At 43.5% G+C, this 27,897-nt stretch overlaps 3 protein-coding genes and 1 long non-coding RNA gene across 5 annotated transcripts in view; 3 read left to right on the top strand and 1 right to left on the bottom strand.

Moving 5' to 3' along the window:
- NAPB (NSF attachment protein beta) overlaps positions 1-6,363 on the bottom strand; it is a 40,603-nt gene extending 34,240 nt beyond the window's left edge. The window contains exon 1 of one of the 2 annotated variants that reach the window (XM_025931931.2): positions 6,176-6,363. In XM_025931931.2, coding sequence (XP_025787716.1) covers positions 6,176-6,273 — 98 coding nt within the window. In that variant the 5' untranslated portion in view covers positions 6,274-6,363. Of the gene's footprint in view, positions 1-205; positions 434-6,175 lie in introns of those variants that run through there. The other variant, XM_086701550.1, reaches the window with a different exon arrangement.
- A 5,542-nt stretch (positions 6,364-11,905) lies between these two features.
- LOC147582603 (small nuclear ribonucleoprotein G) lies at positions 11,906-12,283 on the top strand. Its single transcript, XM_086699848.1, has one exon. It carries the CDS (start codon positions 11,961-11,963, stop codon positions 12,189-12,191), a length of 231 nt encoding a protein of 76 aa, XP_086555974.1. The 5' UTR covers positions 11,906-11,960; the 3' UTR covers positions 12,192-12,283.
- Positions 12,284-13,478: 1,195 nt separating this feature from the next.
- Positions 13,479-21,509, top strand: LOC147582602 (uncharacterized). The gene is made up of 4 exons (XR_015249331.1): positions 13,479-13,581; positions 15,656-15,820; positions 19,083-19,300; positions 20,144-21,509. It is a non-coding gene; the product is annotated as an uncharacterized LOC147582602 (long non-coding RNA).
- Positions 21,510-21,597: 88 nt separating this feature from the next.
- On the top strand, positions 21,598-26,797 carry CSTL1 (cystatin like 1). The gene is made up of 4 exons (XM_025932536.2): positions 21,598-21,684; positions 22,326-22,742; positions 25,837-25,950; positions 26,680-26,797. The coding sequence occupies exons 2-4, from the start codon at positions 22,524-22,526 to the stop codon at positions 26,761-26,763; spliced, it is 417 nt and encodes a 138-aa protein (XP_025788321.1). The 5' UTR covers positions 21,598-21,684; positions 22,326-22,523; the 3' UTR covers positions 26,764-26,797.
- Positions 26,798-27,897: the final 1,100 nt, after the last annotated feature.

Below are 27,897 nucleotides of genomic sequence, written 5' to 3'. Positions count from 1 at the left end.
TTTTTAGATTTTCTCAGAAAACAAAAGCCAATACAATATTGTGTGCTCAATACAAGAAATACAACTAAAATAAAGCTATTCTGAAAGGTTTAAGAATAAAGACATGGTCAAAAGGATACCACATACATCAACCAACTTTTATTTGATTTGTTCCAACAACAAATAACCGCCCAACCTCCAAAAGCTTCTTTCTCACTCACTTTACCTGTTATTGCAGGCTGATGGTGCTGGTTTTTTCTCCATGTGTCATGTCTCTCTATTCTGAATGCAGCCCTCTCTCTAGTGTACTCTTATGACAGAGAAAAACCACAGCAGAAGCAAGGGATAGCCCCTGCAGCTTCCACTTGGGTAGAGTGCGCACCCCCTTGCACTTGCTCCCCCAGTCAAAGTCAGCCAAGGGCCAGGACAGGCTCAATGGGGAGGGGAAGTGCACTTTGCCCAGAGCCCAGCAGCACAGGTCACACGGCAGCAGGCAGAATGTACAATCCTCTTACATAATACAGTCCTAAAAGCAGGCAAACGCAAATAAGAAAGCAAGAACTGCTACTCCAGTATCAAACAAGGCAGAATTTGAGCTCAAAAACATCAAAAGAAAGAAATTTACTTCTTAATGCTAAAGATACAATTCATAATGAAATTATAGTAGTTGTGAACATCTATATACCAAAACATAGTAGACACCTTTATAAAGCAGAAACTACAAGAGATGCAAGAAGACAGAAACACACTTATAAGAGGACACATGACTATACCCATTAGTCCAAAGCAAGTCAAGGGGACAAAAAATAAACACAAATGTGAAAGGCCTTGACAACATAATCAATGCCTAGATTTTCAGGATCTCTATCAAGTCATACACTCTGAGGAGAACATCTACCTTCTTTGCAAGTGTGCACGGGCCATTCATAAACACCAATCATATATCAGGTGGGAAAGAAAACCTCAGTAAGTTCTCTGATTATAATGAAATAAAACCAGAAATAAAAAATCAGGCTGCCTGGGTGGCTCAGTCAGTTGAGTGTCTAACTTCGGCTCAGGTCATGATTTCATGGTTCCTGAGTTTGAGCCCCACATTGGGCTAGCTGCTGTCAGTGTAGAGCTTGCTTCAGATCCTCTGTTCCCCTTTTTCTCTGCCCCTCCCCAGTTTGTGCTCTCTCTCTCAAAAATAAATAAACATTAAAAAAATAAAAAAATAAAAATCACATACAAGAAAAAAGCACCTTCATCTGGAACACAACCTGCAAACAACTCTTGGGTCAAAGGGGAAATGAATTACAATAAAAAACACTATATACCAGGACCTGGGGGATACAATTAAAACATTAACACAGTTTTAAAGGAAAATTCATACATCAATATTTGGATCCACATAACTAAAATAATGGAAATACTGAAATATTCCATCCTCCATTTTCCCCAAAGGAGCCAGAGGGCAAAAGAAAAGAGAGCAACAGAGGTAAATAAAGCAGAAAACAGGAAACTAATAATACCTCTGAGTCAAAATATTAGCTGTTAGGAGAAAAAGGATCAAAAGAATCAAGAGAGAAGGGGAAACACACAAACACAAAAGTGACAGAGGAAAACAACTACTGAAATAAAGAACATTCAAAAAAGTCCGGATTTCACTAGAAAAGGGTTCCAACCTGAACCTTCAAAGACCAGAGCACTGGGTGAAAGGAAAATGTCTATATTCTCATGAAGCACTTGTCACATCAATACTTCAACTTGATGGACCATCCACAAATGAATTGCAAAGACAATAATTCAAAAGAAAATATTTAAAAACAGAATCTAATAGCACATTAAAAAATAATACATTATAATCCATAGGAATTCAAGGAACGCCCCAACAGTTCAATATGAGGCTATCCAATCATTAACATATTAGTAACTAAGGAGAAAAATCATGTTTGTCTCCACACATATTAAAGAGACATTCAAAATATAACTCTTCTGGGGTGCTGGGTCCCCTTCTGCCTCTTCTAAACAAACACACCTCACAGGGCTCATGAGAATGAGAGAATATACGGTGAGCACTGCAAAAACTGCAAAAATGCAAACAGAATAAGGCCAATCTAGAAAGAGTTTGCCATTTGATACATAAACTGTAACTTGGCACTAATATTAGAAAACCAAATGTTCATAAATTAACAGTAATATAGCTCCATGCAGCTTAATAAGCATTCTAATACCTCAGTCAATCCTTACAATTCCGAAAAGCAGATTCTTTCCCTTTGCCCATTTGAAAGCTGAGAAAAACAAACTCCAAGAATGATTTACTGGGCTAGGGGTCACCACACTAATAGAGAGAGACTGAACCCAGGTTTGGTCTTCCTATATGTAATAATATAGGATACATTATTATAGCTTGTATATATGTTATAATTACCCAATATGTAGGTCTATTTTTTATATTCTAACAATAAATTTATAAGAAATGTACATATACATTTCATATACTATACTACTTGTCTCTAAGTAAATCAGAGCTTAATGATTTTTCTTTTTTTAACGTTCAATCTGCACTTGAGTATCTATTGTAACTGAGGGGGTGCTAACTGCTTTACAAATGCTATCATATGTCCTCACCATATTTTGGCAAAACTTAAACACAATCTCTGTAGAAATAAAGCTGAGTGAAGAATACTGAAAATTTATGGCCTACAATGTTTAAGAAATATTCCCAATTTTCAAAAACAGCTAGGAAATTATAGACTCATAATTGTTTCAAGATAACCCAGTAGGATCTTTCATTAAATTTACTTTGAAACTGCCAAATTTATGGCTCTTTACAAGCTTTATGACTGGGCAGCATTCAAAAGCAGGAGAAGGCAGTATTAACCATGCAGAACATCTTCTGACTGTCATTCTTAAGCAGCCATTCCCTTTCATGTGTACTGTGCTGGCTAGCCCCCACCTGGCCTCCTACAAACAAGATGGAGAAGATAGCAAGAGATGCCTTAGCAACTCCAAACTTTACTTTACTGTCATACTCAGGCCAGTTTAAGATCTCACTTGCAGCTCTTTAAGATTTTACATTTGAATTTGAAATTAACTACAAAATTTAATAGCTCACTCCTGGGAACAAACAAATTGAAAACGCTACTCTTTTGGTGGTAGTTTTGCTATACTGTGCTAAGCCCTTCAGAAAGAGTAAGTTTTAATTCAATTCCACAACTACAAAAACACACTACTGTCTAAATGGCAGTCAAGAAGAAAAGGAGAACACCAATAAGGGGTATTTTGTGATGGTTGCACCCCTTAGTGGCTTAGGAACATCTTGCAGACTAGCATGGGACTTGTGCCTTGTACACAGAATACATGACTGACCTTTTCTCGGGAATATACAATGTATATTTTCATGTAATCTTACTGAAAGCAATAAAAAAGAAGAGCTATAGTATAGTAGTGACAATACAGTATTGCCACAAAACCAGTGTGGGTGCTGGATAAACATGGAGTGAAGGAGATGAGCTCCTAATACATTTTAATCTGCAGTTAGGATAATGAGAATGAGTCCATGTAAAATATGCTGCAATAGGCTGAGCACCTTCTAATTCTAATGGCTGCCATGTCATCAAAACAGCATCATCTGTCGCCTTTAAAGCACGAACCGGTCGGCTCTTAAATACATGGCTCAAATGATACTGATACTGATGATACATCGGTATGTGAGTTTTGTTAATTCAGGAGTCTGACATGGAGGTGGACTACACTGTGGTTTCAAGAAAGAATAACAAGTAGATGGGAAAATTCTGTATCAAAAGAAGGGTGACAGGGTAGACTACCAGGTAACCCAGTCTAGAAGGATGAGGACAGGTACAGATGATGCCAGACATAATAGAAGATTCTAAACATCTAAAATTGATACAGAATCGGTCTTCCCACAGTAACTGACAGAGAAACTAGGGCTGGTTTTTAGCTTCAAGTAATTATATACTATTAAAACTCAGAGAACTGAGTACTCTTCTTCCCCAAGATTTCCTGGAACCAAGTATCACTGAAAATAACACAATTACTCCCCATAGGATAAATAACACATGGTACAAAGCCCTTTCAAATCTTTCATTAAAGGACCAAAGATTCAGTCCTAAAGGTCTTTGGCTCTGAAATCCTGTCAAAGTCACTTAATCTGTCTGGCCCTCTACTTCCTTGGTAAATATCAGATGACAATTTTGGCAAGTATACTAATTAATATCATAGTCACCTTCTCCAATGGTTCTAAGTGTTTTACATGCATAAACTCACTGAACCCTCACTATTAGATGTACTATTATTACCCCTTTTTACAGCAGATGAAACTGGGGCACGGAGAGGCTAAGTAACTTGCCCCCCATCCAAAAGCCTGCCATATCCAGGCCAGACCTGGGACGCAATGACTTTTATGCAGGTTAAAGACAACAGTCTTCCTATAAGGCCTGTCAATGAAATAGGTGATCAACAATCAAGGAGAGAAAAGATGTTTGTTTACAAACAAAAGCCTTTTCAAAATCCTTTTAGGATTATTGGCTCAAGACTTGGCCTAGCTTCATCAAAACAATAACGCAACACCACTTCACAAAAAGGAGGGTTCCCTTGAGACAAGTATCAAGTGCTGTAATGTTCTCCTCTGCCAATTATAGATTCTCTTCCAGGGAGACACATCCTGACTTGAAATATGCTGTGTGACATTAAGATCACCTCCAGGCAGGAGGTGCTAGGACATTAAATTCTATTCAAATATATTTTAAATGCTTTGTGAATCACAGAAAGGCGCTATTGTTTGGTGTTAGCATCAAGCATGAGAGAATGCTCCTTATAAATCATAACTTTTAAAGGGGAACAAAGTTATAATTCACTGCTATGTTCCAAACTACACATCACAGGAGAATTTAGAAACCAGCTAGGATAAATGCCCTTCCCAAGGTTCTTGAGGTTAGGAACCTTTACTTTTATGCATCTTTGCTTCCTGTACTACTGTGCACTGCATGAAACCTGCATCTAAGCATTTCCTGGAGATGTATCCACAATGGTAAAGTATTATATTATAATCAAGAGAATGAAGATGGCAAAACAAGCAGATTCCAAACTGAATTTAGTACATAAAATAAAACTGTTGAATAATGTAACAATTAAGTATTGGTCCTTCTCAAAAATAAAAATATGTTCTTGCTGTCGGCAAAGGATCTTCACTTTCAAAAAGAAAAACAGCAGCACCACCACCACCACCACCACCACCACCACCAGGAAATTTCAGCCTCTCTAATCCTAAACAGCTGAATCATTCACATATTCAACCACCCAGAACGGTCAGTACAGGCTCTGCTTTTTGGGAAGTCTGAATTTAAAACCTTACCCCAGGAGAACAGAAAATTACAGAAAATTAACGGGATTCCCAAAAGACGCCTACTTAGGAGCTGCGTTTATCCTTAATCAAACAGGAGGCCCTGGCAAACCCATCAATCTCTGGTGAAGTAAAAATACTATACTGAGAAAACGTATTCCTTCTCCAACGAACGTTTATTAAATGCCTACTTGGCGCAAGGCAAAGGAGCACCCCATCTCTGGAACCGGGGCGCCGCGCCAGTCTGCTCTTGCTCGGGGCCCACCGCCCAGCCAGATGCCCCCAGATGCGCGGGCCAGGAGCCGGGGCAGGGGTCCCCGGACCCGCCCCTCCGGCTCCTCCTGGGGTCGCCTCTGGCCAACACAAGTCTCTGAGAGATGCGGGTTCAGCCGTGTGGAAAAGAACAAATCTGTCCTGCCGCGGCGGTGACGGCCCTCCTCCAAAAGAGGCCACGGGACCCCCGCAACAACGCAGGGATAGCACCGGGCCGGAGGGGGCGTGGATGGGTGGGGGGGCCCTCTGGGGACCCCAGGGGATATCTGGAGGGTGCGCTGCGGCTGACGGACCGCAAGAGACTGTAGAGGTTCTGGGGAGCGTGTGAGGGAGAGGTCTGGGGGCTTTAGGGGATGGGGGACACGCAGGGGTGCTGAGATCCCCTGGGGCGTTCTTGGGAGAGGGGTCCCTGGGAGGCTCTAAGACTTAGGAGCTCTCTGGAGGATGTATGGGAAATGAGGGCCGCTGGGCGTTCCAGAGGTGGAGGGGGTACTCAACAGGGCGCGCATGGGGGTCGGGCAGCTAGGGAGAGGGCCTCGGAAGGAGACCCCTTCAGGGCACGCGCGGTCTAGCGCTCACCCAAACAGCCCTCGGAGGAAGGAGTGGGAGGCCTTGACTCTCTTCTCCGCCTCCGCCATCAGCTGCACCGCCTCACGCTCCTTCCCCGCGCTGTCCATGTCGCCTGCTACCGCCGCCACAACCGCCTAACCTGGCTCGGATGCGCCTTCCGCGCCTTCACCCTCCTCTCGCAGCAGCGGGTCGCGCAGGCATGGCGCGCAAGGCCTATCGGGACTTGTAGTCCAAGGCTGGTCACTGGCGGCGGAGATGCGCGAGGCCTCAACTACAATTCCCAGAAGGCCGCTGAGCCGGGCCGGGTGGAGATCTGAGCTAGCGGACTAGCGGCGCCCGGGATTTCGAGATGGGGGGCGTGACTCTCTGTATGGGTCTTAGTCCAAGGTGAACTTTAATCTTTCAAGTATACGGGGAAATGGAAAATGCCCCGTGGCTTTCCAGTAAGGATAACCTCAAACATGCAGCCTCACGTTGGTTCAGCCACGACTGATAACCTGGCAATGGGATGGTTGAGCAAACGGAGGATAACAGATTGGAACGTTCAACCTACGCGCAAATTTTGCAAAGGGGAATGTAACGCAGCCACCAAAAGCAATTCATTAACCATGTGATGCCTAGCCACCCACCCACCCGCCAGCAACAGCTGGCAGAGAGAGCCATTTTTATCTCCAGAGCAAGGCGTTTAAGAATGTAATCATTTTCCCCAATATAAATTCAGAGTTATTTTTCAGTCTCCCCATATTTCAGCCTTATGTTGGCCCTCTCCTCCTTGGTTATAAATGAGTTGCATTTATGCTATATATGCGTAATCCACTCTTCTAATTGAATTATTTTCTATGGATGGGAGGCTTTGAACTTTCGTATCCTTTACGTGGTGCTGGCCATAGGGGGTGAGTCTTCTGGAGCACAATTCTGCCTGCCAGGAAGACTATCCATAGATAGATGCTATCGTGTGCCAACAATTTCCAGGCCTGTCCGGGAGGGAGGTGTTTTTTTGTTTGTTTGTTTTGTTTTGTTTTTTGCTTTTGTTTTTGTTTTTTTAAATACAAAGTCTAGACCATTTATTTGGCAATGCTAAAGCAGAGGTGGTGAAGCAAATATGAAAATCACTGCCAAATGAGAACTTGCGACAACATTAAACTATTAATAAATACACTGTGGGCACTGGAACACAATATATATCTAAGAAAATGAAGTCTATCTTTAGAGAGCAAGACAACAAGGGTGAAACTCCTTGAAAGGTAACTAAAGCATAGATCGCAGAGTTCATACATTGAAGGTGCTCTAGAATCACTCTATCAGATCTTCAAGCAGGGTTTACTTACTATTACTACATGCAATACTCTAACTTCGAAGTCCCAATTTGTGTGCTTTTGAAGCAGTATTGGAGAAGAAGGAGGCAGGAAATTAGAGGTGGCAGTAAATGCAGGAGTAATGAGAAAAACTGCAAAACTGGAAATAAGCACTTGCAAAGCAGAGCAGTCCACAGGGATTTTCACAGAGTGAGGCCAACTCAAAAGCTCTTAAGTGCGGCATCATTATGTTGAATAAAGCAGCTCCCAAAGCTGGCCCAATGCAGAAACTCCAAAGGATGTTCAAGAAATACTGATTCCTAAGCCACTGGCTTTTTCTGTTAGGATCTCCTGAAGTTGAGATCTAGGAAATGTACATTTTAAAAGGAACTCTCTGCTGCTATTGTCAAGCACACAGTTCTAGATTTTCAAATCTGTGGTCAGCTCAAAAGGAGATGGAATGGACTGCCTCCTCCAAACCAGAACATGCAGTTAAGAGTGGCAGGGCACATAGTGACATTTTTTATGTTTGGGTATTTCCTTCATTCTCTTCTTTCTGTCAGACACATCCTTCCCCAGTCCACACCCAAGTGGCATAAAAACTTCAAGCTGTAATTGTTGTGTAGAGCACATGTTTCTTCTCCCAGAGGCTAGATTAGGGGATGTGGCAGGGCAGAGAGGCAAACCTCACAGAGTGAGGATGGCTGAGAGACAGATAAGGAATCCACCAAGCAGGAGAGAAATGGAGACCTGCTCTCATGTGGGCCAGGGAGGGCGTGAGGCCCTCAAGTAGGAGCCGTCCTAGAGTAGGTCCAAAGGACCTACACCTGTGCTGACCCGGATGATGGCCACTCACCACAAGTGGCCATTTAAATGTAAATCAAATAATATGAAATCAAATGTAAAATTTCATTCATCAGTCACACTAGCCACATTTCAACTGCTCAATGGCCACATGTAGCTAGTCAGCTACCATATTGGACTACACAGATACAGAACATTTCTATTTAAAGCATAACCTAGTGGACAACGCTGACTTAGATATACTTTGCCTTTCAGCAACTCTGGGCATTTAGAAGAAAAGATTTCAGACAGTTTCTGAGAAGATGGAGCAGGAAAGGAGAAGCTTGCACCCTGAACCAGGCAGAACCAAGCAGGATCTGTAGGTCTTCCCCTATGATCAGGGTAGACACACAGACATTTAGACTGAATGAACACACAGGAGGTTAAATTGCAATGTCAAGTATCCCTCTATTCACCCTGAGAGGTGGTCTGCAAAGGCAAGGCTGAAGCCATCTGAGAATAGACAGCTCTAAGAGAGGCAGAGTCAGAAAATTATCTGTGTGAAAAACAAGATGTGGCCATCTGCATGTGTTCACAGTAGGGGGTGCAGCATGGCTAGAGTCCTGTGTGGAGACTAGCACCAAGGGAAGGTGCAGAAGGCACAAATGCATTGTACTTCCAGGATTGCGTGGGCTGGTGTCTTCAGTGACCAGTGCAGGTGCCCAGTGCCCTGGGTGAGTATCTCCCTAGAGCTGAGTGTAGCTGGCTCCTGCTACTACTGCCCTACCCGCAGCTGAACAGCAGGTACCAGTTACTAAGTGGTACCAGTTCATTTAGTGTCACCCACCTCCCTTCCCTCTGATTCTAAAGTCTGTAGGAAACTTCTGGCCATGACTAGCATTGGGTGTTCCCATGCCTGTGTGTCCCAACTGCCAGCACCTGGAGTTCTCCTAAGTGTTCTCTTTGGCCTTCCAGCCTGCTCTGCTTGAATGCTGGAGAAGTGGGGAGGATTAATTAACTACACTAATAGGGGAATTAATGCCTCTTGGCCTTCCACGAGCAGCCCTCAATCAATGAGTGTTGGAAAATTGGAAGATAATTTTCTGGCGGGACATCTCTGAGCAATGTTTCACACTGTCTTGTGTAGTTTCCCAGTGGTAATGAGCCCCACTCATTACATACAGTAGTGCTCACAGGAGAAGGTTGCTAGTTCTGTACTCTTTATTGACTTTCTTCCCTTGCCTCTCCCCATACTCCTACCAATGCTGCCTTCTGGCGTCACCTTCCAGGAAATTGCTTCCACTGGAATCCGTGTCTCAAGGTCTACTTCTGGGAGAACATAAACTAAGACAGGGAGTGTATGCAGTGATGACCAATAGGCATAGTCTGGTGCCCATGCACAGTCATGGTGTTCATTACAAATTCATAAATCAGCATTGTCATCTGTGGATAACTGTATACTTGGGGTTCTGGTTGCCACTTCAAACTTAGTGGTGTCAAACTACAATGATCATTTATTAGTATCATCACTTGTGGTTCTGGGGGCTGACTGGGCTCAGATGGGTGGCATCTGAGACCCCATCAAGTTGGGGGTCTCTCTTTCAGGTAGTAGCTGGAGCTGGGGTCACCTCAGGGCTTTCTGCTAATGCTTGCTGCCTGGGATAGGAAGACATGAAAGACCAGAGCAGCTGAGGCTCCTGGTATTTCTCTCTGAACATTTACATGGTGTTCAGGGCTCCAAAAGTGATGGGGGGAGGGGAGCCAGGCAGCTGTTGGATTACCTTTATGACTTAATCTCTGAAGTTCCAAGGCATCATTTCTGTTTCCCTAAAGCAAATAGCTCAAGCTCACCCATATTCAAGGGGAGCGTCTCTAAGGATTTGCAGATGTGTTAAGCCCCCCAGAGTTATATTCAAGGGAGCCAGTCCCCACCCTGGTTGTATTGACAAAACTGTGAAGCTACAGCCCCCAGGCTGGGGAGCAGCCCCTCACCTCCAAGGGCCTTCGAATCCCTAGAGGGTCTGCCCCATCTTCAGCTGCCTCCTCCAGTGATATCTCAGCTTCACTTCTGTCTGTTACCTAAGAGTGGCTCAGAGGCATTGGAAGGGACAAGGCCAGGGCTCCTCTAGTGTTGTCCCCTTTAGAAGACAGGTAAGAAAATAATTCATTCCAGAAAGCTCTTCACCCAAAAGCATCCAAGTAATTAATTAATGAAAATAAATGTTCCCTATTCATGTTGATGAGGTTGGGCTTCTGTACTTTGTGCAGCTTTGAGGATAGAATTTAATTACTCTATTTACAGTGATTCTTTTCATTTTCCTCGTGGACTCGCAAAACCTGAGAGCAATGAATGGGAAACTTCAGGGGGATAATTTGATAAGTGTTTTTTATTATATATTTTTTAAACTTTCAAACAAACAGTAGTTAGTGTATGTATGTATGTGTGTGTTTGAGACATTTCATGCTGTGTTGAAATTGCTACAAATATTCCTGAAGACAGCTTTGTTGATATTATTTACCATTTTCTTGAGAAATTATTCCGTAAAATTTAGACCAAAGAATTAGAAAAGGCAAAATTAAATATACAAAGTATCTGTTAGAGGAAACATAGAAGATAGTAAATTAAGTTCAAGTAAATACTTCTGAAAAAAAAATTATGTCATTAATTAATGTTATTCTTTTCATTAACTGATTTGAAATTCCAGAACACATTTTGAAATTAACTGGATGTTTTTAAAAGTGGCAAATGGTACCCGGGTGGCTCAGTAGGTTACGTGTCTGACTCTTGATCTCTGTTCAGGTCATGATCTCAGGGTTTGTGAGATCCAGCCCTGAGTTGGGCTCTGTGCTGATAGCACAGAGCCTGCTTGGGATTCTCTCTTCCTCTCTGCCCCTCCTCTGCTCATGTGCTTCTCTTTCTAAATAAATAAATAAACTTTAAAAATGGCAAATGGATATAAAACAAAGATGCCCCAACTTTTTTATATGATAAATTCTAAGACCTTTCTCCTATAGGCTCAATATGTTTCTTCCCAGAGTTATGGTTCTGAGCTGTAGGTACAACGGCTTACAGAGAAAAACGGTTTATTTCCTGGACCATTTTGATTTCCTTTCACATTATTATTTTAATTTAATTGATTTAAACTTCTTTAATTAAAATAAATTTTAGGAGAATTCTTTTCTATTCACTTCTATTCATTTTTATGTATATGTTTCCTATCAAATCTTTATTAAACCTATAAATATGCAGATATTATCACAGAGTATATTTGTATTTTGTCTGTTTAGGAAACATAAGCATTTTCAAGATTGCTACCAGTCTTTGCAATGAATTGTTGATGGATAATAGTTCTTTGCACAAATTTTATATAACCCTTTCCTATTATGACACATTGGGGGTTCATCCTATTTGCCTATTACCAAAATAGTTGGGTTTGTCCCAAAATGAAGAAGGAGTTTCCTATCAGTGGTCACACGGTCACAAGCTTATTTAGGGTGTGATGCTAACATCTCTTCATACTCAGTCTGAAAGAACTGAGCCTTCATAAGCCCACTCTACACTGTTGTAAATACAATACAAATGCTCTGCATTTGAAAATACAGTTAATGCTCAGCATTCGTGGATTCTATATTTGCTTTTAAATTTTAATGTTTAGAGCGTGAAGGACTCCACGAATTCCGTTTGGAGGCATCTTTGAGCTCGCCGAGTAAGCATCATGAGCAAAGCTCACCCTCCCGAGTTGAAAAAATTTATGGACAAGAAATTATCATTGAAATTAAATGGTGGCAGACATGTCCAAGGAATATTGCGGGGGTTCGATCCCTTTATGAATCTTGTGATAGATGAATGTGTGGAGATGGCAACTAGTGGGCAACAGAACAATATTGGAATGGTGGTAATTCGAGGAAATAGTATCATCATGTTAGAAGCCTTGGAACGAGTATAAACAATGGGTGTGTTCACCAGAAGAAACCAACTGCTTCCACGTGTCCCCTTCATAGCACCTGTTTTACTACAATATAAAAATCAGGTCATGCATTTTCATATTGAACTTTTTTGTTAAATAAACTTTTTTAATAGTCAAAAAAAAAAAATAAAAAAATAAATAAATTTTAATGTTTATTTATTTACTTTTGAGAGAGAGAGAGAGAAAGAGAGAGAGAGAGAGAGGCTGAACAGGGGAGGGGCAGAGAGAGGGAGACACAGAATCCGAAGCAGACTTCATTGCAGAGAAGACTAGCAACTCTTCTAGAGGATTAAGATCATCTTGCAACCCTGTCAGCACAGAGCCTGATGCACGCCTCAAACCCATGAACTGTGAGATCATGACCTAAGCTGAAGTCAGATGCTTAACCAACTGAGCCACCTACACGTCCCATATGGATTCTATACTTGTGAATTTGCCTATTCGCTAAAATTTATTTGTAATCCCCAAATGAATACTATGGCATTTCTACAGTCATTTATGGACATATGCAGAGCAGTGAAAAATTGAAGTGACCTGATATACATCTTTTCAGCTTAGGCTGGACAAGGCAACATTGTCTTTTTTGTGTTTGTTTGTTTGGTTTGTTTTTGTTTTTGTTTTTGTTTTTGGCTTTCATACTGTAATAAGTATTTTTCTCATGGTCTATTTAGTGCCATGGTTTCCACGTTTTTGTACTTTTTTGGTGGCTATGGGTGGCTATGAGTTCAATGTTAACTAGTCAAGATGTAGGTCAAATAAAGTGTCTTTAAATAGAAGTACGTATAAAACAAGGTTATGTGTTAATGGGTTGGCAAAAATGTGACCAGAGACTCAAAGGAACCAAACTTGTGCTCTCCTTAGATGCAATAGTTCAGTATTTGTTAACTCAGTGTTTATGGCGACTTTATAGACCATATTTATTTTGATTGATGAAAATTAGCTGTATACTGGGAGGCTTTCTCAATAAAGAAAATGAAATGAAGCCAGATATAGAATCTCTCCTTCCCAATCCCTAAAAGGAATAGACAAAAAAAGTAAAAGACTAGCAACTCTTCTATAGGATTAAGATCATCTTGCAACCCCTCTTCTCCATCCCAGTCACTATCCTGCTTTATACTGTTCTCTGCCCTAGCATGCTGACCTACGGGGGCTCCATCAATAGGGTCCTGTGTCTTCTGGTATCTTGTTGCATTAGGCCAATGAGATGCCCAGCATACGATGGAGGGCAGCAGGTGAGTGAGATCATGGCATTTGTTTCCCAGCCCTTCTGCAGGGTGGTTAGCTGAGGCTCTCTGATGTCTAGATCGGTCCCCTCATCTTCCAGCAAATGACAACCATGTGCCCTGGATTCCCTTGCACCTGCAGCACTGTAAGTACCTCCAATAAATAAACCTTCCTATAGTGAGTGTACCTCTGTTTATTGTGGGGACCCTGATTGACACACTCCCCAGCTTGTTGTATGGGGTGTAACCTTGAAACTCAAACTATAAAAGTCTCATATGAGAAAGGAAAATCTTGGGCCAGTCTTAGTCATGAACATGGATAAAAGAATTCTGAACAGGATATTAGCAAACACACCATGCACAAAAAATATTAATGGTTATGGACATAAGTGTGAAATGCTTAACTTTAAAACTTTTAGAATTTTTTGCTTTTTTTAAATTGAAGTATAGTTGACAATGTCACATGAATTTCAGGTAAAAACTTTTAGAAGTTTTAAATGAAAATACAGGAAAGTAGCTTCATGACCTTGATTTCCTAAATGAGACATCAAAATTGCAAACCATAAGAGAAAAAAATCAATACATCCACTCCATTAAGATTAAGGATTTCTTTTCACTAACATAGCATAACTGAAATGAAAAGACAAAACCACAACCCAGAAAAAGATATTTACAGTAAATAAACCCCAAAATAATTATTACTAAGGATAAATAAATCCTACAAATCAATGGAAGGCAAACAACCAAATAGAAAAGATAAGCAAAGGACTTGAACTTGAAGACTTGAAGGTTACAACAAAGTTTTGGCCTGCTTCAGCATTGGCTGCTTGTGTCAGAAGATGGCGGAGTACTCATGGAAAACAGCAGTAGAGCAGGAGACCAGAAGCTGGAGCACAACAGTCTGCAGAGCCTGCATGCCTTTTATTTGCTTTCGAAATGAGACGTGATGGTTACTTAAATGGCATAGCCTGCTAAGGAGCTGGTAAACTAATGCTGCACAAGTGAAACAGCTGCAGAAAGGACAACAAAAGTAGGGCTCCTAGGTGGCTCAGTCAGTTAAGTGCCTGACTCTTGATCTCGGCTCAGGTCATGATCTCACAGTTCTGAGTTCAGGCCCCGTGTCAGGCTCTGCGCTGACAGGGCAGAGCCTGCTTGAGATTCTGTCTCTCCCTCTCTCTCCCTGGCCATCCCCTGCCCATGCTCTCTCTCTCTCCAAATAAATAAACTTAAAAATCAAAAAAAAAAAAAAAAAAAAAAAAAAAAGAAAAGAAAAAGAAATGAGACCAAAGGCTGCATGAAGGATGATGGCCTGCCAACAAACCATGCCACCCTGGGTCCCCAGGTGGAGATCCTACAGAGACAGTGAGAATGTTCTGTCTCTCGTGACATCTCTGACATTCTGAGCCTCGTGGTTTCTCAGGTTTCCTTGTCTGGAAAGAGAAAATGTACACTGAGCCTTTTGGGGCAATGCCAGCTCTGAGCCATCTGTAGTACCACCTTGTCATTGTTGGCATTCTGTGCCTGCTGCTGGCCTGCTCCCCAGGACCAGTGGGCATCTCCAGCTAATATCAGCCACGTCCTTCTGCTGCAGCCCCAGGATGAGGGCTCAGGGGCTCAGGGCTGCAGTGGGGGCTGCTGCTGGTAGCCTGAGCAATGCTTCCTTGTAGCTTCCCTTGGGAGAGTACTCAAACAGGTACCCAGACGACAGATTGCTCCTTGCTGGGATGGCTTTGAAGGGTTTCTGGTGACAGGGTGGGTCTCAAATAGATTTGCTTCTTGTAAATCTTCTTGTAATATCCAGGTCAGCAGCTGGTTGAGAGCAGGACAAAGAAGAGTTTATCAAACAGTGCTTGAATGAATGAATGAATGAATGAATGAATGAATGAAAGAAAGAAAGAAATAAGGTGGGAGAAGAACCCAAATGAGATCAACCCTGCTATTTACAAGGGCATATTTGTTCTCTGAGAGTTGTCACATCATCTTCTCTCAGCCCCTATGATGTCAATGGTGACAGGGATAGAGAGAGGGCAGGAGGGGGGAGATCACAGAAAATAGCCTGGAGCCCCAGGGAAGTTCTACCTGCTGCACCTCCATGGCTTCTTGGAGGAGGTTTCCCCTTCTTGAAATAGTCAACATGGTCCTGTGTGCCAGGCACTATGCCAGGCACTTCTGCACCTTCTACAATAATCTGATGTATTTACTATTATATAAATTTTACAGATGAGGAAACTGAGACTCAGAAGGTAAAGCAGCTGCCAAGCAACAGTGGAAGGGCTGCCTCACATCTGACTCTGCTCTGCATCTCTCCGACCCCTCATAGCAGCTCCAGACTCCACAGTGAGAACAGAACTGACCAGCCTGGATGTCTGGACTCAGCCTGGCTGGGTAGGGGATGGTCTACTTGGCTATCTGTCCTGGAACATGCCTGGCGTCCTAGAGCATGGATTCTCACCTGCTAGATGACCTCCAGGTCCCTTCCTGCTTTGGGGAGCAGTGGCACTACACTTCAGGTTTCCAATCAGAAGCATATCATGATGAACAATGTTTTGACCAGGCTGATGAGTGGTCTATGCCAGCCCAAGGGAATTGGGATCAAGGAGGAGCCTAAGAAGTTCATCTGGGGTGGAGGGTCAGGAATGATAAGATAAGATGGAGGAGTGGATTAAAAACCACAGCCAGGAAACTCCCCATTTCCAAACTCCTCAGCCCACACAAGCAGAACCTTACTGTCTGCAGTGATAAGACACATTCTCCATCTATTTCCTGCTAATTTTTCCCTGGGAGCAGCCTGACAAAGAATTTCCAAGCCTGGTTGGCAAAAGACAAAACCAGGAAGTTGTGCAGCTCACAGATAGCTCCCCATACATTCCCACCATGTTACCCACAAACCACGCAGCTGTAGGCTGATGGAAGACAAATTCCATGCACTTGCCACTATGACTGCTCCAGCAGTGGCACTGCTACCAGGTTCATCCTGTGACTCAGAAGGCCAGGTGTTCTGGGTTCTTGGAAAGATGCTTATTCTTTCTTAAGCACCAACTACTAACAAGGTTGACTGTTTTCCTCTGGATTGTGCAGCAGCAAATGAGAAGGTGGCCTGGGCCCAGGAAGGTGGGAGGGGCTGAGGTTCAGGCCTCAATCTTCTCATACTTGCCCCTCTGTGGCTCTGGATAAGGCCAGTCTTTTCTTTGCTTTTTATATTTAATATTTTTTTAAAGTTTATTTGTTTATTTTGAGAGAGACAGAGACAGAGTGAGGGAGGGAAGGGCAGAGAGTGAGGGAAAGAGAGAGGATCTCAAGCAGGCTCTGTGCTGCCAGCGCAGAACCCAATGTGGGGCTCAAACTCATGTTCCTGAGATCAAGGCCTGAGCTGAGATCAAGAGTCAGGTGCTTAACTGACTGAGCCACTCAGGTGCCCCTAATGTACCTTTATTCCATGGAAAAAAATCAGGGTCCCTAGTTCCTCTTCTCCCACAGCTGTAACCAGGCAACACAATTTCCTATTATTTGATGAAAGTAAATAGATTCTCTATTGTCTCCTTGTTTAGTGGACATGACAAGGCATATATAGAGCCAGGACCTCTACCTCCCCATTATTCATGGACATAATCAAGTTTCCTGTTTAATAGAAAATAGAAAATATATATATTGGTGTCTGCCTCTGGTTCTGGCACAGAACTGAAACTCTTGTAATTTCCTAAGTGGTAAGAGAACTAAGAGCATCTTTTGTTCTAATATTTGGTCTTTAACCCTGGTTCCTGGCATAGAGCTCCTGAAATTTTTGTATTTCCTAGGTGATAGGAGTGCCTTTTTTTCTAATGAGGTGACTTTAGATGGGTTCCTGGATGGAGGCTGGCCATCATACAGAACAACCCATGTTTAGAAACTTGGAATTTTTAGCCCTGTCCCCCAATCTCTTGAGAAGGGAGAAGGGCTAAAAATGGAGTCAGTGATAGATCATGCCTACATGATTAAGCCTCCATAAAATCCCTAAAATATAGGGTTTGGAGAGCTTCCAGGTTGGTCATCATGTGAAGGTACCAGGAGAGTTGCCCTCAAAGATAGGGCATGGAAGCCTTCCCAAATACCTTGCCTTATACCTTCCTTCCATCTGGATGTTCATCTATATCCTTTGTCATATCCTTTTATAAGGTAACTGGTAAAAGTGTTTCCTTGAGTTCTATGAACCAGACTAGGAAATTAATTGAACCCAAAAGTGGGCCATGGGAACGTCAGGTTTATAGGAAGTTGGTCAGAAGCATAGCTGACAACCTGGAATTGCACCTGGCATCTGAAGGTGGTGGTGATGGTGGGGCAATCTTGTAAGACTGATCCCTTCACCTGTTTACAGGCAGAGTGGACTAGTGTTGGAGAGAATTGCTTGTTTTGGGGAAAACCCCCACATATTTGGCAGCCAGAAATGTCAGAAAGTATATTTTGCAAGATGGAAAAGGATACTCATGGGAGAAAAAGACCGTAGGGAAGAGCTGGCGTTTTCCCTACCCAGGTGGGAAGCTGAGTTTTCCCTTGTTACCTACTTTCCCTTTTTCATGGAAATATCTAGAAACCCTACTTTTCTCTAATTCCTTGGACATGACCAGGCTCCCTGTGTCCCCCTATTAAATAGATATAATCATGCCCTGTCATTTCTTCCTTATAGACTTTCATAGACTTAACCAGGTCACATGTTTTCCCCTTATTCCATGGACATGGCCATCTTTCCAATTTTCTTCTTATTCCTGGACATCTAGGGCTTCTATTTTCCCTTTATTCCATGGGAAAGAGTGAGACCCCCATGCCCTTCCTTGTTTCACAGACACTATTAGGCTTCCTACTTTCTTCTTCATGCTTGGACATACCAGGTTCCCTGTTTCCCATCTTTTGCATACTCACATTCCATGGACATGGCCAGGGTCCCTATATTCCCCTCACTACATAGACATAGTCACTATCTCTATTTTTTTCTTTTTATATGGACACAATGGGGCTGCCTATTTTCCTTTCATTCCATAGATATGGCCAAGGCACTCTGCTTTTCCCCTATTCTATTGATATAACGAGGTCCCCTACTTTCCCATGTTACAGGGACATGCTCAGCACGGTATTTTCTCCTCATTGCATGGATATAATCAAGCCTAATAGTTTCCTTTTCCATGGATTTATTAGGCTCAGTGTTTTTATCTTAATTCATGAACATTTTCAGGCCCCTTATTTTCACCATATTCCATGGACATGACTAGGGTCCTCCATTTCCCCCTCACTTTATGGGCATTATACTGCTGTATTTTCTTGCGGTCTATTCTGGATATAGCCAGGCAATTTATTTACTCTTTATTCTGTGATTTTAACCAGATCTCCTGCTTATCCCTTACACCACAAGCATTATTGGAATCCTATTTTCTCTTCATTCCATGGACACAACCAAAACCACCATTTCCCCCTCAATCTATGGAAATCATTTGTCCTCCTGTATTTTTCCTCTGATCCATCGATATAATGCTGGTCCCCTATCTTCATCTTATCCCATGAGTATTATCAGATCCCCTATTTTTCACTTACTCCATGGACATTAAGCATAGAATTGATGAGGCCTCCTATTTCCCTCCATTTCCATGGATGTGTTTATTTTCATTTTTCCCTTCTCCAGGGGCATCACCAGGGCCGCTGTTCTCCCTCCTTCCAGGGAAATAATCACCCCTCCTATTTTCCCTGAATCCATGATGTGGAGAGATGAATAATAACCCACTGTAAGATGTCCACATCCTAACTCCTGGAGCTTGTGAGCATTGTCTTACGTGGTAAAGAAGGACTTTACAGATGTGATTGAGTTCAAGATCTTGAGACAGATCATTCGGGATTTTTCAGGTGGGTCTTAAATGCCATCCATATTTCCTTATAAAAGGGAGGCAGACAGAAGAGAAGGAGGTCATATGCCCACAGAAATAGAGACTGGGGTGATGTGGCCATAAGCCAAGGAATAGTAGCATCCAGTGGATTTTCCCCCAGAGCCTCTGGAGGGAGTTCAACCCAGTCAACACCTTGATTTTGGTCTAGTGAAAATGACTTCAGATTTCTGGCCTCCAGAATGGTAAGATAATACATTTCTGTGGTTTTAAACCACCAATATTGGGTAATTTGTTACAAAACCATGGGAAACTAATACACATGGACACGTCCATACTCCCAAATTTCTCTTATTTGGTGGACATTTTAGTGGAGTGAACTGTGGTCCCCAAAAATATATGTGCAAATCCTAGCCCCTACTACTCATGAATGTGAACTTATTTGGATATAGAGTCTTTGCAGGCCTAATTAAGGACCTTAAGATGAGATCATATTGGATTTAGGGTAGGTCCCAAATCCAATGACTGGTATTCTTAAGGGAAAGAAGGGAGAAATCTGAGACAAAGAGACAGAAAAGAAGGCCATGTGGAGACTGGTGGAGATTGGATTTATGCTGCTATAAGTCAAAGAACTCCAGAAATGACAGAAAAGATCCCTGTTTTCTGTTTTATTCTATGGATATCACCAGGGTCTAAATATTTTTTTCTTATTCCATGGAAATTACTGGGGACTCATTTTTCTCTTACTTTATGGACGTGACCAAGGTGCATATTTCTATAAGTAGATCATTTTTTTTAATGTATTTAGCCCCATCTTCTTATATTTTCTAATATAGCCCAATGAATGTTACTTTTCCTTCCTCAGGTCCATGGTCTGATGGGCATATCTCAGGTTTCCAGGACAGGCTGCCCTTGTCCAGGTCTGAATACTCACACATATTACTCAGAATACTTATGTATCTATTTGACAATGGCACTCCTGCAGCTCTGGGTCAGAGTGTTCCAAAGCAGACACCTCCATCAGCTGGGCAAGTCCTACAAGGCAGCCTCTGAGGGTCAGGGGAGGATGTCATAACATGTCTAGTAGGATTTTCACTAGGTGGTCTGTGTTCCAGGGCAGTTGGCATGCGAATCACTATGGGCTTCAGTGTTTGGGTTCAGAGTCATGAAAGAATCACCCAGAGGATGTTTCTGAGCACTGACTGATGCCTGACCTGGGAACAGTTGTTTGCTACATGGATTTAGTCTCCACCACAAACCAAGATTAGTAGTTTTCCCCATTCTCATATTATAGATGAAGAAACTGAGACTCAGAGATTAACTGCCTCTCCTAGAGTCACCTAGCAAGGGATCTGAACCCAGGAGAGTTGGACTGCTAGGTGGTGCTGCTTCTCAAAGACAGGTCCTATTTATTTTTGAACACTTTAACCTTTATTTGAAATAATTTCAGACTTAGAAAAAGGCAACAAAAGTTGTGTGAATTTTGTTATATACACTTCATCCCACTTTCCCAAATGTTAGCATCTTTTGTAACTACAGTGAAATGGTAAAAACTAGAAAGTTAACATTGGCGCAATGCTATGAACTGATCTACAGACTTTCTTCACATTTCATCAATTGTCCCACTATTTTTTTTTTCTTCAGGATCCCATTTAGGGTCCCACCTTAACAAAAGTTTTTAGAATAGGAAGCTATTACAGCCTTCTGAGTGCAGGTGATGGGGTTCAGGACATACTATGCCAAAATATGGCACCTTGGCGCATTGAAGATTTTAAGACAAAGGAGTTTTAGGAAACGGTGAAACAGGAAGGATACTCTGACCCCCTCCTTAGCCCTCCTTCCTTGAAAATAGGAGACAAACCTCTCATGTGAAAGACACCCTCCTGGTACATGGACATGGAGGACATCCTTTTCTCTGGAGACAAGGAATTCAGGGTCAAGAAGCCTGTATAAACAAGCCTTATAACTTCTTCACCATTTATTACCCCTAGTCTCAACTCCATTGTCTTGTTAATTCTTCACACATTTATTATTTCCTTGTCTACAGGGTATGCAAGCGTCTTGTTCTGGCCACTTCACATCCTCATTCTCTTGTGAAGTTTCCCATGTATATATAAAAGGTCAATTAAACCATGTTTTTCTCCTGCTAGTTAATTCTAAGGCCCAGCCAGAGACCCAAAGAGGGTAGAGGAGAATTTTTCTTGCTTGACATAAGTAGCACCTAACCTTCAGGGGGCCACATGATTAATCTGTGAATAAGGATCAGGGTTTATTCCTCCCTCAGGGGGGCCAAGATTACCTCACAAAGCTCTGTTGGAGTCACACCAATATAGCAAGAGCTGGTGCCAGGGCCTGCAGGCACAGTGGGATCCAGCAGCCAGAAATCTGTGGTGAGAAAGGTGGCAGGTTAGTAAAGAGAACCTGTCCCTAAAGGAGGCACGGGGAATAGTTGATGGCCAGGTTAGACAGGTAGAGCCCACAGAAGGTAAATAGAATGTATCATGCCCTGTCCCATGTCCCTGATTCCTCATAGCCCAGTTCAAATATTACCTTCTCTATAAACCTTCCCCAATTTCCACAACTGGAACTTCTCTGTCCAATATGCTTCTTACTGCATAGCACTGTAAGGCTCTGTTTTGGGGGCTTTATTCCTCAATAGATGTGAGGGTAGGGAGAGGGTCTTGCCCATTTTGGCAAGGTGTTTAGAAATTATGCTTGTCTGAATAACTAAGGGAACCAAGCTGGTGTCATAAATATGTGGAAAATGTATGGACCTGAGAGTGAATTGGGCAACCACCCAGGGAGATTTCATGGGTTGGTCCTTTTGTTTTTCCTTTAATGTTTGTTTATTGAGAGAGAGAGAGAGAGAGAGAGAGAGAGAGAGAGAGAGAACACATGCATGCATGCAAGCAGGGGAGGGGCAGAGAGAGGGGGAGAATCCCAAGCATGTTTCACACCATCAGCACAGAGCCTGTCATGGGCTCGATCTCATGAATTGAGAGATTATGACCTGAGCCAAAATCAAGAGTCTAATGCTCAACCAACAGAGCCACCCAGGAGCACCACGGTTTGGTCCTTTGGTCAGATTATGGTAGAGCCTTGAAAGACGAGGTTGGGTTCTCAATCTCCATTTAACCTGGGAAAGCCCACTTGGTGAAGACTGCAGTAGGAGGGTGAGCGAGTTACAGCCTGGCCCCAGCCCGCCCTGGCAGGTGCAGCGGATAGGAGATTTCTGAGGCTGTGAGATGGGTGTTGGATGCTGGAGGAATCCTCTGTTGCTGTTGGCTGCTCTCGTCCTGGCAGCCAGGCTGGGTCACTTTCAAAGGTGGGAAGGCTTCCAGGAGAAGTCCACGAGCGTGAAAAACATGAATTCAACCCTCAAGTTCTTCATTGAAACCTACAACAATGCTAGCAATGACACCTACTTATTTCAAGTTGACAAGCTACTTCGAAGTCAGATGCAGGTTTGTGCCTCGGTTTCTCTGGATATGGGCAGTGCCCATTTGGATATGCGGGGACATGGTATGGCTCCCAGAGAGAACCAAGTGATGGTTTCACCAAGGCAGGGGGAGGCTTCACTTAGGATGAGCATGCTTTGCAGTTGTTTGGACCCCAGAACTGCCTTAGCAATGCTTTTGAAATGCCAGCCTGAGGACTGGAATGAAACTCTGTCACTCTTGGTCTAAAGTAAAGATGGCCCCTGAGGTTCTCAACTATTCTTCCTTGGGAAGAATTGCCTTTTTAATTCTGAAATTAGTCCTGCCAGAGTGACAGCAAATGAGGATGATTTTGTTTATTTTAATGGTATGCTTTGTTAAAATATAAATATTCTCTATAGGTTCCCCCTCAACAATAGTTTTTCAATGCTCAGGGCTGTAGAGTTTGGAATTTCTAGCTGTATTCTACAGAAATCCGAAATTGTACAGAGGGTTTTTTTTTGGGTGGAGGGAAGAGGAGGAGTGAGGGATAGGCTTCAACCAGATCATTTCTCTTTTTATGTGTTTTGAATACAAAGCTTCTGTGAAATATATTAATCGGGAATGAGAGAGAAAAAAAGTTATTTGAAAACCACTTTTGTGGGTCCAACTGTCCCTCAAATTTACATGGTAAACTATATGTAAGTGAGGGCAGAAACAATAGCACATTTTAGTTCAATTAATACAATTTGGAAAAAAAAGATTGACAGGAGAAAAGGTATCTGGCCAGAGAGAGGGGCAGTGGGAACAGGAGGAACCAGCAAGGGCGGGGAACAGAGAGGGTTGGGTAGTGTTAGTGTGACACAAAGCATGCCTGACATCATAGTGTGTGGACATCAGCCTGTCCCTGTTTCAGTCACATACTTTTGCCCCAAGGTGGTGCTTATCAGGACCAAGAACACTGAAGTGACTTGGCCACAAGGTGGTGGCTGTTGACCAAAGATCTTGCCAAATTGGGAATCCCAGAAGGCCTGTCTTGTGGAGTCAGCCCATTATTATTAACAGTTAACTCTAAAATAATAGTTTATGAGCAAACTTTTGATGTCATTCAAATGGATGAAAGAACAGCATGTGTGTGCCCCTTGGTGGCAGTGACCTGGGTTAAGGGTCTTTTTACCACATGATTACCTCTGTCCTAATACCTTACAAAGGGGTATAGGAGGTGGGCCTGGTGGGCTGCCTGCACCCCGGCTCTAGGTCCTCCTAATTGTGGGATCTTGGTCAAATGCCACCCATACTCTCCAGGCCTCAGTTTCCTCACCTGCAAGTGGGCAGAATGAGTGAAGCAGCACTCATGAAAATAATTGTCTTACTTGATCATTCTTCTTATTATCTAGCAGTGCAGTCTAATAATAAATAAGAAAACATTTTGCACACTGAAATGTTAAATTTTTTTTAACTTTTTTTTTTTTTTTTTTTGAGACACAGAGAGAGACTGAGCGTGAGCAGGAGATGGGCAGAGAGAGAGGGAGACACAGAATCCGAAGCAGGCTCCAGGCTCTGAGCTGTCAGCACAGAGCCTGACTTGGGGATCAAACTCACAAACCATGAGATCATGACTTGAGCTGACACTTAACCGACTGAGCCACCCAGGCACCCTGCACACTGCAATGTTAGTAAAATTCATGGCCAGTGTTTTAGATTTTTCATACATACAGAGCATGATGAAGGTCCATGTGAAAGCCCTGCAGGATGCCAATGCCTGGATGGAACTGTCCTTTGATGAAGAGCTTGGAGCCCTGCATCTGGAAGTTCTTCCAGTAGCAGATGGTGGAACCAGGATGCCAACACTACCCTCGGGCCTCCTTCCCCTACAACAGCCCTGCGCTTTTCTGAGGACAGTTTCCTCCAGGGGCAGTGTGGGCACACTCTCCTTCCACTTCCACCCACCTGCGAGAGTGCCAAGGCTTCTCCTTTGGTTTGACCCAACACTGGGACAAGGAAGCAGGGAACTTCCAGGAGTTTCTCCCCTCCCCCAGGCAGAGATCTCTATCCTGTACATTGACTTGAGGGATCCAGCTATTTCCAACAGAGAACATGACTCACCAAAGCATTGATTAGAGTTTCATTTCAGGTTGTGGGTCCTCCCTGCCACAAAGGGCTTTCCCAGCCTCCCTGCCTGACACTTGACTCCACTTTTCCCAGACTCCCTGCCTGTGTCCTCACAGCCTGACACTTGAACATGAGCACAAGAAGACAGATCCCAACAGCTGGGAATAACCCTGGTGTGTGTTCTCCATGGTTTACACATTCACTCTTCTCCCCATTCTCTAGATGAGAAAACTGAGTCAGGGAGGTGGCAGGGCTTGGCCAAGGAGATAGAGTTGGCAGGGGTCAAAGCCAGAACTGTAGCACAATTCTGTTATCTTCTGTTGCTTTCCCCAACTCCATTGCTGCTTCAGAGTAATATTCCCCACACTTTGCTAAAATATTTAATAATCCATAATAAGTTATTTTAAAATTTTCTTTGTGCATTCAGCAAGAAGCATGCTTCTCTTTAGCCTAGGCAACAACTCCTTGAGCAGTCACAATTATCTGGACTCTGTAGTTGAAGAATTGGAGGCTGCTGGGCATTTGCTCAAAGGCAAAGTGTTAGTAGGTGGGGAATGAAGGCCCCAAATCAATTCAGTTCCTAAGCCTGTGTTTTTCAGCTCTGTTGCTAAACTTCCATTCAGGTTGGTTGGGAAGGAGAGTAGGGAGGAAGAACATGGATGAAGCTGAGACAAGATGCACCTGTAGGTATTCTGAGGATCACATGTACAGATGTGGTGGGTATTCTGGGACTGCTGGCAGCCAAGCTCCATGTCTTGCCTCCCTCATCCTGGGGATGCAAGGGAGATAGGTGAGAAGCCATCTGTGGCTATAGCAGTGAAGCTGGTCCAGAGCAAGGGGCAGGGCTCTGCACATGCTGGGGATTGGCAGGGGCCATGCTGACTTGAAGAGGGAGCCATGCTTTTGGTGGATGACCTCTGGGAAGAGGGACTGTGGTTCCTGGGGCTTTATCTCATCCTAGCCTTACTTGGAGAGGTCCAGCAAATGGATGCTTGGAGTCAATACTAATAGTGGCACTATTTCTTGGTAGCTGACGACTGGAGTGGAGTATATGGTCACTGTGAAGATTAGCCGGACCAAATGTGAGAGGAATGGCACAAGAAACCATTCATGCCCCATTCAAAACAAAAAAAAGCTGAAAAAGGTGTGTGGTGGCAGGGCCTTCTGATCAAAGGGGGAAAAGTAAAAATCTTAAAAGTAGACCAGAATTGGACATTGACAGCTTTTCCAGCTATGTGGATATGGGCAGGGTGAGGGATAGCCTGAGGGTCTCCTGATGCCACTGGAGGTGTTCAGAGGTGGGAGGAAGAATGGGCAGTCTCCCCACCTGAAGCTCGTACAGCTTTGGCCACAGGCCTTCTGTCTCCTCTCCTAGTCCCATCCTGGTCCTCAAGTGGAAGTGGTTTACTTTCCCTGGCGATTTACTCTGTCTTGGCTCACACTCTCCAGGTCCGTGAGGATTGTCTAGTTTCCGTCTCATCTTCCAACTTCTGCCCATCTTTTCTGCCTTTTCCCAGTTCCTCCTGGTGATACCACCTGCATGCTGGCAGACATGAGGAACCCTCTGTGCCTGAATGCAGGTGCAGGAGGACTGATGTCCTGCACAGACCTCATCCCCATGTCCTACTGGGCTGCAAGCGCCAGGCACACCTGTTCCAGGTCCCAAGTAACTGGGCAAGGGGCACCCATGGTGACATCCCTGTTCAGGCTGGCCCCACTCCGCCCCACAACATGACTGTGAGCAGATACCCCCACCCATGTGGTCAGTGTGCAGATAACAGTGACTGGTCCAGACTCCCCAGACAAGGGCTTGGGGCGAGGGCAAAAGCTTTTTGTTTACCTTCAAAAAGTGGTTTTCTTTCTCCTTCCACAGAGTTTCATTTGTGAATTTTTGGTGTACACTGTGCCCTGGATGAACTACTACCAACTCTGGAACAACTCCTGTCTGGAGGCTTGAATGTATCGGTGCAAAGATCTTTGATGAAAACTTAGATGGCCACCTGTGCACTTTCTATTAGACTTCTGAAAGGCCTCATTCCCTCTCAGCAGGGTCTCCACACACCCACTCACACTTGCACACAGTCACATACATGCATGTGTACTTACAATGCATGCAGACACCGGCACACTTACACATATGCAGTCTCACACACCCACATTCATGCACACACTCATATGCTTACACACTCACACTCACTCATGCACACGTTCAGTGGCCTTTAGGGGGCTGGTACAATTTGAACAGAAGGCTGTTAGCTCTTTGGAAGAAACACATAGTTTTTCTACTTTGGCACATATCTCTGAGAGTTGTGATTCTGGCACATCCTGACCTCTGGCCTGAGCTTGCAGGATCTCTGTTTCTTCCCCACACTCTCTATGACTTGCACATCTTTGTGAGCGTGGCTGAGGTCCCCAAGTTCACTAGTCCAGTAACTCAGTAGGAGGACCCCCAGGACACAGCATACAGTTGTACTCATAGCTATGGCTTATTACAGTGAAAGGATACAAGACAAAACCAGCAGAGAGAAAAGGCTGATGGGGAGAAGTTTTGGGGAACTAGATGCAGGTTTCCAGAGTCCTCTCCTGATGAAATCACATGAATGCACTTAATTCTCCAGCAGTGAGTTGTGATAACATGTGTAAAATGTGTTTCCCAGGGAAGCTCAGCAGAGACTGAGTGCCACAGATTTTCCCTGGAGTGCACACATAGGGAGCCTCTGCCTAGCATGTGTCCAAACTTCAGACTTCCAGAAGAAAAACAGGTGTGTGGCATAAATCACATTGTACAAACAGTGTAGACACATGAAGTCCTCTCATTACTTGGGGAAAGTTTTGTATCAGTGTAGGGAACTGTTTACCATCCAGGTTCTGACACTCCAACCAAGGCCAACTTTACAAGTGGGCCTTTCCAAGGACAGCAGTCTTGACTGGCTGTGTGAACTCTTTCCTTCACAGAGAGTTCCTGAGCCGCCCATGTGCTCAATGCTGGTGGAATGAGACTTATGGGGTCTTCCCTCATGTGACTCAGTTGAGCAGAGTAGCTCTACACTGGATCAGAAATGGGGAGCAGATGTGGGCTGAGAGCTTCCTC

Source organism: Puma concolor, chromosome A3, assembly GCF_028749965.1.
Source record: "Puma concolor isolate L17-30 chromosome A3, mPumCon1.1.hap2, whole genome shotgun sequence".
NCBI classification, from domain to species: domain Eukaryota; kingdom Metazoa; phylum Chordata; class Mammalia; order Carnivora; family Felidae; genus Puma; species Puma concolor.
This window is presented reverse-complemented; position numbering and strand designations above follow the sequence as displayed.

Bases quoted from the DNA above. Each gene is read 5' to 3' on its own strand.
- LOC147582603 (XM_086699848.1), top strand. From the start codon at position 11,961: ATGAGCAAAGCTCACCCTCCCGAGTTGAAAAAATTTATGGACAAGAAA.
- CSTL1 (XM_025932536.2), top strand. From the start codon at position 22,524: ATGGGTGTTGGATGCTGGAGGAATCCTCTGTTGCTGTTGGCTGCTCTC. The intron at 22,743-25,836 runs GTTTGTGCCTCG...ATTTCTTGGTAG, and splicing joins TACTTCGAAGTCAGATGCAG to CTGACGACTGGAGTGGAGTA. The intron at 25,951-26,679 runs GTGTGTGGTGGC...CTCCTTCCACAG, and splicing joins ACAAAAAAAAGCTGAAAAAG to AGTTTCATTTGTGAATTTTT.